This window comes from Typopeltis vanoorti, chromosome 1, assembly GCF_054136105.1.
Source record: "Typopeltis vanoorti isolate ZY-2024b chromosome 1, IOZ_Tvanoo_1.0, whole genome shotgun sequence".
Lineage (NCBI taxonomy): Eukaryota > Metazoa > Arthropoda > Arachnida > Uropygi > Thelyphonidae > Typopeltis > Typopeltis vanoorti.
In genome coordinates this window covers 70,791,018-70,801,333 of record NC_143549.1, presented here as the reverse complement: position 1 = coordinate 70,801,333, position 10,316 = coordinate 70,791,018, and the positions used below count along the sequence as shown (strand labels likewise).

The following is a 10,316-nucleotide window of genomic DNA, read 5'->3' as shown; positions in this document are numbered from 1 at the left end:
GGGAAACAAACCCTGCTACCTCCGTATGAGATCAGCTAACTCACCTTCAGTTGAAAAAGCCCATATAAGGATTCCACTCATCTCGACGAGAATTGAACGCAGGTCTTTCCAATTGAAGAGTGAAATGTTCCGCTATTCTTCCAGTTGCGCAACGGAGGCACAATTTAAACTTAGGTTTTAGTTTAGCCCCAATTATGCTGAAAAAAAAAACGAATGACAGTTGTAATCATCCTTCATCATCAGTTATTGGCTTCAAGGCTACCTGTCTGTTATAGAATGAATGAAGAAATATGATGGTACATAACTCTGCTCTCTCATGTTCCTAATTAGAAGTGTTATTTTATGAACTAGTGTGAGTTCTAAGGTCGATTCTTTAGCTGTAAGGTTAAAACCAAATTCTGTGGTGGAAAAACTACTTATGCCAAAGATTCGTCTAACTCAGAAATCATCTGAAACCTCCTAGCACATCGTGATTCTATCATAAAGAGTATTATTGTTTGGAAATCGTGCGAGTTCTATTCTTTTGAGATAAAGAGTGAAAATCCTGAGTTTTAGAAGGGAAAAAACTTATTTGCCGACGTCAGAGATCATCCACCTAAGAGTTCGCAGTAAAAATACCAAGAAAAAGTTCTTTGTCAGTGACTAGAATAAAACCTATAACGGCATTCCTATGCATGTGTAATGTAGGGATGCAGAAACATTACCATCTACTGCACACAGGGCCATCGCCAGATTAGACTGTACCCTGAGGCAAACAGTTATATATTTCCCCTGATGGATTATAAGACAAAAATATAAGAAAACCTCCAAATGCTATTTTGTTTTTATTACAAGAGAAACATTAAGGCGAAACGATTACATAATAATATTAATTAAATGTTTGCTCTACGGGGATATCGCACAATAAAACTATTTATAAGCTCTTCTAAATTTCAGTTATAAGCTATATCCGCCTCTATCGATATAGTTGCTAGACCAATCAATCTTTCTTTAGTCATTGCTGTTCGCAAATAATTTTTAATCAGATTAAGCTTGGAAAAAACTTCTTTCCGCACCTGCTACGCTAGCAAGAATTGTTAGCGTAGCGAAGGCACTTACATTCAACCACATGACGGCTTATTAAGCCGCACCGTGAGGCAGGCTGCCTCTATGCTACACCCTGTCGACGGTACTGACTGCACAAGCAGTTATGTAATTTTTAATTTTAATAAAAATTCTGTCTCATTTCATTGAACAGTGACAAATTGTAAGTTTTTAGATGATGGATTTCTCATATCTCTTCCTCCAGAAATTCGCTATCTAATTCTGTTCTGTTGTGGTTTTTTATGCTACAATGACAGTAGTTTCCTAGAAAACTAGTGTTATTTTACGAACACTATTAGGTTTTCCTCCCAATCATGCTCTGGTTTATTATACCCGAGATTTTAGTTTTGATAACTGAATCGCTAATCATAATCCGCATTTTATCAATCTGACCTTCAAACTTCACTGCTCTGAATGTTGTGCAATCATTTATTCGTCCATCACTAGAGGGCGCACTCTTACCTATAAACTTTCGCGCGTCCGCTACTATTTCTCTTCTTCAGTGTTTCTGTTATTGTTTGCAGTCCTTTCATTTAGGTTGATTTTCTTGTATTTTTTTGCTGGAGGCATCGCCGAACACTTTTAAAGCAATGGTTCTTCTTGGCTACTGGAAAATTCGAGGAGTAAGTTTATATAAGTTATGTCACATGTGTTTTATTTCAAATTTCTGTGTGTAGTAAAACAGTGACCACACCCACGTAACGCTTGGCGCAAAGTCTTAACTTAGTTAATTTTGTAAATGTTTTCGCCTCATCGTATCTCAAGCGGTTGTAGTCTGTGATTTTTCGGGTTGGGGTGGGGTACATGAAAAATATAATCTTACTCTCATGTATGTGTATGTTTCCGATCTCTACTTTTGCTCTTTGTAACAGGCTTCTTGGTTCAAGAGTTTTGCATAACTGAATTATTATCCAGTAGATCCTGATTGGACCAATTTATTTACTTCTAGGTATACTGAAGAATCCAAACCGTTCTTTTACTTGAGGGTGGAAGGATTAAACCTAGTACGCTTTCGTGTTTCTTATGTTATAGATATCACTACCTCAGTTTATTTAACAACCAATGTAGATTTTTCCGTCCATTCTGTTCGGTTTCCTTAGAGTGTAATGAATCGGCCTTATCCTGAAGCCACAACTTAAGTAGATAATGGCCGTTATTACTTTCCAGAACTTCGATAATCATTAGTTTCTTTGGAAACTTACGGAAATTCTAAATTCCACTTCAAATGTATATAAAATTAAGTTTTTTGATCTTGCGTATGGCTTGCGCAAGCATTAACTTTTAAGGCATAATAATCTTATAACCTCCATATGAAATTAGCATACTTGCTTCCTCTGAAAAGCAAGATAATGGTTTTCCACAACCTAGATGAGATTTGAATCTAGCTCTTTCTGACCAAAGCATTTCTTCAAAACAGACTGAGCGATGTAGGATCAGTTTTTATCCTGTATTGAACTTCCATATGGTGTCAAGTTTACATGGTCTTCAATTGGAAACACAGCATTACATTTGAATTGGCTCATCAGGCTACTCATCACTAAAAGAAATTGCCACATTGCTTTTAATTATTAAATAGTTTCCTTCTTAAACTAGAGAAGGCTGGCCTCTATTCCCCATCTTCCAGTTCATCTAGTGAATGAGAGTATTATAATTTACAGTGGTTTAACTTTTCAGTAGTGTGCATACAGAACTGTCAATGCATATTTAAGTTATCTGAAATTGTCTGTTTCCCTGAAAGCAGTGCTTTCACAAGCACTGCTTTCAGGGAAAGGGAAACTGACAATTTTAAAAATCACTGAGCCATTTTAAAATCCTTTGATCAAAAATTTTAAACATCATATAAATGGTTTTGTACCCCAATACATTTTTTAATATTTCCTTATTTGTCATTTTCTATAAATGTTAATTACTGGATTAAGTTCTGTAGAAATACTTGTATGTGGTCTGTTTTAATAGCAGTGAAAATTAAATTCAAATCTGATAAATGATTAACTAAAGCTTGAAATATGAGCTGCTCTTATTGTATGTTTCAGATAAGTGACCATGACTAGTTTGCTTATCTTAGACTGGCGTCTCAATGTCAGATTATCTAATATCACTCAAAGTGCATGCAGAAGAGATAAGGATGTTTTACACGTGTAGACAAGATTATGTAGGATTTAGTTGCATGAAAGTACTTATTATGGAAATTATATTATTATTGTTATACTCTATTAGCAAATCTTAGCTTATTTGTTTTGAATTTTATGAATGGCAGTTTCATTTGAAAAATCAAAAAACAGTTTTAGTAATTAATGCTTTTTCTCCATTTGAAATTTATTGTTGAAATGTGATATAAAATGAGATACAAAACAAGCCTCTGAAAGTGAGAAAAACAATTGTATCTTAGCAGTGAATAAGCTGTTTGGTCTCTTGGACAGGAGATATGCCCTTTTCTTAACCACTCTGCAGATTTTTGTAAAGGGGAAAATGGACAAATCACAATTTTTTTTTTCAGAGTACATCTGAAAAAAAAATTGATCTGTTATTTGTGACAGAATGATAAACAACCTATTGAAGTCATTCCTTTTGATAAAATTTGCTACTTTCTTAAAGGCAGAGTAACACTAAACATTCAAAACACTACAAAATGGGGGGGGTCCACTCTTTGAAGTTGATTTATTGGCTTTGTCAATATCATCAGATCACCTATTTCAGACCAGGATTGTGGTCAGTTATTTACTGTCTTTTTTGGAAGATCTTGGTTTATGACATAGCCATTATAATGGCTTTCATCTGAAGGCATGAGTCATCTATCCCCAAACATGATCATGATTTTCTTCTTGGATTGACTTTCACCTTAGCCATTCTAGTCACATAGCTATGCAGTCTCCATAAAAATGTACTTTTCTGCTTAGTTGTAAAACTAACACAATAAATCCCATATCTCCACAGAACATTATGCATAGTGGTATGGTGTATCACAAACGTCAGACCCTTTCTGTAGTTGCTTGAGGCTATTTAGAAATGGAAAATCTGATTAATGACTCCTATTACATATTCACTCCAGTTAATCTTAAATGTTCAATTTATTTCTCTTCTGTAGGTACTTTCATAGACAATGATCTTCTAAACTGGCCACCATGATTTCTCATATTTGAAACTGTGATAACAAGTACTCAGCTGCTGGTCAACGTCCACTTTCTATCCAGCTCTAAATTTGCTGAATCAACTTCTTTCATTCTCTTTTTCTTTAACAGCCTTCCTCTTTCCCAAACACCAACTTTCAGTTAATAAACTATGTTCCTTATGTATGGCACTGATGTCTTATGGACCAGGAGACCAGAACTATTTTTTTTTTAATATAATCTAACTTTCATTTCAGGATTAGCTCAAATATCTATTTTAGATATAACCTTGAGATACAGTGCTTGTTCTGCATTCACTCCTTTAGTTTAAATTACAATAAAACTTCTAGAAATTTGAAATATATAAGAATAAGCATAGCTGTTTGTCCTTGACAAATCTTACTGTATTAAAAAAAAAAAACTACTAAAATTTTATTTTTTCTAGTATGCTCAACCAATTAGACTGCTGTTAGCATACACAGAAACTGAATTCGAAGAGAAGCTGTATAATTATGGACCACCTCCTGATTATGACAAAAGTGGCTGGTTCAATGAAAAGTTTTCCCTGGGCCTAAGTTTTCCAAATGTAAGTGTTTTTTTTTATGATAGTTTAAGGAAAATTTATATTTTTATGATCAATAGCTTTTCCATTCAGGGATTAGCTGCAATATATATATTTCAAGATACGGTGGTACCTTGGTTTGCGAGCATAGCTCGTTCTGGAAACGTGCTCGTAATCCAAAGCACTCGTATATCAAAGCGAATTTCCCCATAAGAAATAATAGAAACTCAGATGATTTGTTTCAAAACTAAAAAAAATTCATATAAAAATGATTAATACAAAATACATAAAGTAATCGAATTTATTAATTACATTACAATTACATATTACAGTAATTACAATTAATTGTATTGGCTCGGACGACTTTCATTGTCACTAACGGAATCGCTATCTGTCTCATCGCAATTAAAAACTTGCTGCAGCAGGTAACACTCGGAAACCATGAGCTTCTGAAACTGGGCAACAAATGCCACAGCTGCCTTTGCTTCCGAACTCGCAGCCTCTCCGTGCCTCACAACACTACGGATGCCACTTCTTTCAATCCTTTTCTTCATTGGGGCCATTTCGTAGTACAGTTAATTAAGAACAGTCACTACATTTGGACACAAAATAAAAAAATACTTTATGCACACACACGTGGTCACAACACCAGCACGAATGAGGTATGCCGACTGAGACCATGCATGTGAGACAATTACCCACAATCCCAAGCGGCTTGTGATCACGTGACGCTCGGCAGACAAAGTGTATAGGTAATACAGTACTCGGATTGCAAGACATTGCTCATTTATCAAGTTAAAATTTCTTAAATTTTTGCTCGTCTTGCGAAACACTCGCAGACAAAGTTACTCGCAATCCCAGGTACCACTGTATATCCTTGAGATAGAGCTTGTTCTGCATTCACTCATTTAGTATTAAATTACAATAAAACTTCTAGACATTAGAAATATATAGTAACTTTCAATAATAAATTAATTTCTCAGAAATTATGCATGACACTGAATAATTTGTGATTCAGATTGCAGTTGCTAAATTTATTTTGAAAACAGTTTCTACTACATAAATTGCTGATACATCTAACTACGATGGTTTCCACAAATTTAGAAAACAGAAAAATCATAACTCAGAAAGGGGAGGGTGAAAATTGGGTATGTTATGTAAAAAGCTGAGTCTGGCTATTAAACACAAATGAGTGGTGCTGTCAGTGGTGTGTGCAGATGAGCTGTGGTATAAAAACAGGCATTTCAGACGGATTTTTTTTATTTTGTCTGGAGTGAGAACAAGACACTATTGTTATTACAGAGTCCAGGGGATTTATCAAGGGAGGGCACCTACTCTACAACTGTCTCCACCACTCAATCTATCAACTACAACAAACATCAACTACCATCTATTGCCCACCACCACTACTGGTATTTTCAGAGTTAGCAAATGTTAGCAAAATTCTTGGATATGACTGCAAGATATCATTTAACAGATGAATTTAGATGGTGAGTCATTGTTATGACTAGAGGCCAGTCAAAGTCAGCAGAGAGAGCCTGTGTCATTCCATGGTTCATAGATTATAGAACCAATTCCAACAGCCCACAAACTTCCTGGAGATATAGTAAAGGAACGCCACTGGCTACAACTGCAGTAGGTGACAGATTTCTGATTATCTGTTCCCTGAAACGAGTGCTACACCAAATCAGCTTGACAACATTGCATCGCCTACAGAAACATTGGTATTTGCTTCCACTATGTTCAGAAGGCTTCATGAAGGTGGTCTATATGGCACTTCTCTCATGCCACTGGAGAGAGCATTTGAAATTGTCCAGGGTCTACATCAGTTGGACCCAAGACCACTAGGCATTGGTATTACAGAAAGAGTCCTGATTTGCTCTGCAAATCAGCACCAGACATACTTGGATCTGGAGAGAACCAGGTATACATTATCCTTCTAACATCTGTAAAAGGGACACTTATGGTGGAGGTAGTAATGGTTTCGGGATGCAGGACTTCCATTTCTAGAATGATAATCAAAAAAGAATCTCGGAAGCCTCATGTTGATCATTACTTTCTGCATTGAAATGATTGGCATATCTGGAAATCTTGCTTCTAGGTGTTTAATAACTTTGCCTATGTATTTATCATATATTGTAGTCTTAAACGTAATAACATTAGAATCTGAATAATCATTGTGAAGGTCTGACCATTCACCTGAAAGATGCTGAAGATTTTGAAAATGACTGGCAGGAGTGTCTTTCATTTCCATGATAGATAGTTTACTGGCTTCTAAGACTGGCTCTGTTTCAGTAAAGTCAACATCTTGCCTTTGTCATGATCTAGACAACTTAGATAAATGCAGTAACACATCTGAAAGCATCATTAGTGAAGCTACGAAATTGTATGTTCTGATATACGTACTTAAACCTTCAGCTCTGATATTATTTTGTTCGATGGCCTCTTTCTAATGCAGCTATAATACCCACCAAGCATTCTCTTAAAGACTGTACTGCAGAATCATGAGACAGCCATCTGGCATCACTAGCCATTAAGTTTAATCTGAGGACTGTTCAGTATATTTTGGATTTGGGTTAAACCAGCCATCCTGACTGAGGAATTTTGGAAGAAGAAAAACAATTGCCTTAAGATATCATTAAACATGACTAAATAAGGCACTTCAGCAGCTGCTTGGGCACTAGCAAGAGCCAGTCGGTGGTTTACACAATGACAGTTGACCATGAGTCCATCTGTTTGAGCAGTTTTGCAACTCCCTTTTGCTTTCCAATCATGATAGCTGCTCCATCAGATCCTAGGCCCACCAGATTACAAATTTTTAAGCCTAGACTGTCAAGGGTTTCAATTGCTTTGTTATAGTCTCACCTTTGCCATCAATGATTTTGCAAGTTGATACAAAACTAACCCTGACCTCTTTTCTAAGTTGACAAACATATTTAATGTACACAATCGGCTGTTTTAAAACTGATGTCTCTACTTTCATCACATAAAACACTGAAATAATCTGCAGGATGTATATATTTCAGATCTAATTTCTGATGCTAAAATATCAATAGACTCCTGCATTATTCTTTCTGAGGTATAATCTGCATTTTTACCAACGTTAAGATGTTCTAAGTAGGAACAGCCCATACCCTTGTAATGTTCAAGCAATTTTTCAAATAATGTATGTGGTAACTCATTTTTCGCTAACCAATACATAGATCTTAGAGCTCCCAGAAAAGCATCTCTCTGCAAATTATTGAAATTGATTTTTCAATTTGCCCTATTCCAGTTTCTTCTAGTATGCGTTTTTCAATTATATCTGATCAAGAATCCGTGTGTAACTTGCTTTGTTCATGGTCAACCAAGCTTTCTTTTCGAAATATTGTGCGTGGCATAGTTACCCAAATCACTTCCTTGTTTGTGAGTCGTCTCTTTCCATATTTCATACATGTGGACCACATCGTTTCATTATCTTTCACCACTAACCAATGGAATTTTTTAAACCACTCACTGTTAATACCCGATAAGCGGTGTTTAGACGCACGTTTTACACTTGAAAGAGAGACTGCAGAAATTGACTATTCTGTTGTTGATTTGATGTCTTTGCTACTATGCTAATTGGTTTCATCTTTCTTAAAATAACTTAAGAGTGTGGTTTTCTGACTTGGCTTTTTACTCGTGGGGTAATTTAATAAATACAAAATATCATTGTTATTAAATTAATCAGAACAAATCACTGAATTGTGCACTGACAGTAATACCTGAGACACAACGCTCGTTATGTTGCAATTTTACTATTTATAAGTATTTAATTACTAGGAATGTGAATTGGTATCACTCGAGACTGGCATCATAGTCCTCGAGAGTTTCGAGAATTCCCTGAGATCACAACTTATTTGATGCACAGGCCTATTTTCTTTTAGAAAATAAAATATTAAATACTTGACACACGATCTTCGGACAAAAACCATTATTCAGAAAAATAAATGTATATTTTTAACATCGATTTTTGCCTTCGATTCGAATTCGCATAATTTTCACAATTTATTTCTTTCAAACATCAAAATTATGCCTCTTTTATAAAAGATCTTCTTTGCAATCAATACTGTTGTATTTGAGATCCTGATTTTTGTCTTCTTCCATGTACAGACTGGTGTGTATCAAATTGAATATCCGAAGCTCTCAAGATTGGCTTGCAATGCAAGAAATTGAGCTGGTCTCACAAGTATCGAGACTCATCATCAAATTCCTGCCATGTATCCTCAAGGGGTTTATAGAATATGATAGTGCTACATGAAAAAAATTACATCATTACTAACTTCCTAACTACAATTTTCCTCAAATAAATCTGTTACTTGTCAAGACTTCAACATTATCAGATCTTATATTTCTATCATCTAAGGCACTTTGTACCGTATCAATCCACCAATATCTTGGTCTTCCTCTGGATCGTTTTGCTACAAACCTGGCAGAGAACACTTGTTTTGCTAATCTTTCTTCACCCATTCTGTTTAAGTGACCATACCACTTAAGATTAGCTCTGCTAATGCATTCCTAGATGCTGACAATGTCAAGTTCTTTCCTAATATCCTCATTTTTAATATGATATTGCCATTGATGCCATCTGTTCATGCCTCTAATCTTTCTCAGAACTCTCATATCTGTGGTCTTTGGTCAAGTGTTTTACTTCTGACCCAGCTCTCAGATCCATAAGTTAAAACTGGTTTGAACACTGTCTTGTATACAGCTAATTTAGTGTTCCCGACTAATTTCTCTCTTATTCCATATGAATTTATTCAGTTGACTTCCCATCATACCAGCTTTGCTGATTCTGTTGTCTATTTCTATATTGAATTTACCATCTTCATTAAAAACGGGCCTAAGTAGCTGAAATGTTTTACTTGTTCCACGCGTTCTCCATTCACAACACCGTCGACATTTTCATTTTCTTTGTCTTTCTATTGCTGACCTTCATACCATATCTATTACAACAGTTGTTCAATTTAGTCAGAGAATCTTGCAGAGTTGTAGTGGATTTATTCAGAAGTACATCATCATCTGCATAAAGCAAAGAGCTGACATTAACATCTCCAATTTTGATATCATGTTTAATACCACTTTCCTTCATAATGTTATCCTTATAGATAATGAATAACAGAGGGGATAATGTACACCCTTGTCTCACACCAGATTTAACATTATACCATCTTCCTGTACTTCAAATCTAACTGCTGACTTACAACTCAAAGACTAAGTATTACTTGATATAATGCCCCATTGACACCATATAACTGTAGCGTATTGAATAGCTTCTCCTTTGCACCTTGTCATATGCCGTTCCCAAATCGACAAAACTTAAATACAGATCTTTGTTATATTCCCATGCATTCTCGACTGTTTTTAGTAAAGTGAAGATCTGATCCTGACAGCCTCTATTTGGCCTGAATCCAGCTTGTTCTTCACCAGCTTTTCATCCACAATTCTTCTCAATCGTTTCTCATGTATACTTTCATAGACCTTGTCAGGAACACTTAGTAGGAAAATACCTCTTGCAGTTTTATTTCCCTTTTTATATATGG

General features: G+C 35.5%; 1 protein-coding gene across 1 annotated transcript in view; it reads left to right on the top strand.

Moving 5' to 3' along the window:
• Positions 1–1,550: 1,550 nt before the first annotated feature.
• LOC150110078 (glutathione S-transferase Mu 1-like) overlaps positions 1,551–10,316 on the top strand; it is a 57,468-nt gene continuing 48,702 nt past the window's right edge. The window contains exons 1-2 of the mRNA XM_090397816.1: positions 1,551–1,706; positions 4,636–4,776. Coding sequence (XP_090253942.1) covers positions 1,674–1,706; positions 4,636–4,776 — 174 coding nt within the window. The 5' untranslated portion in view covers positions 1,551–1,673. The remainder of the gene's footprint in view (positions 1,707–4,635; positions 4,777–10,316) is intronic.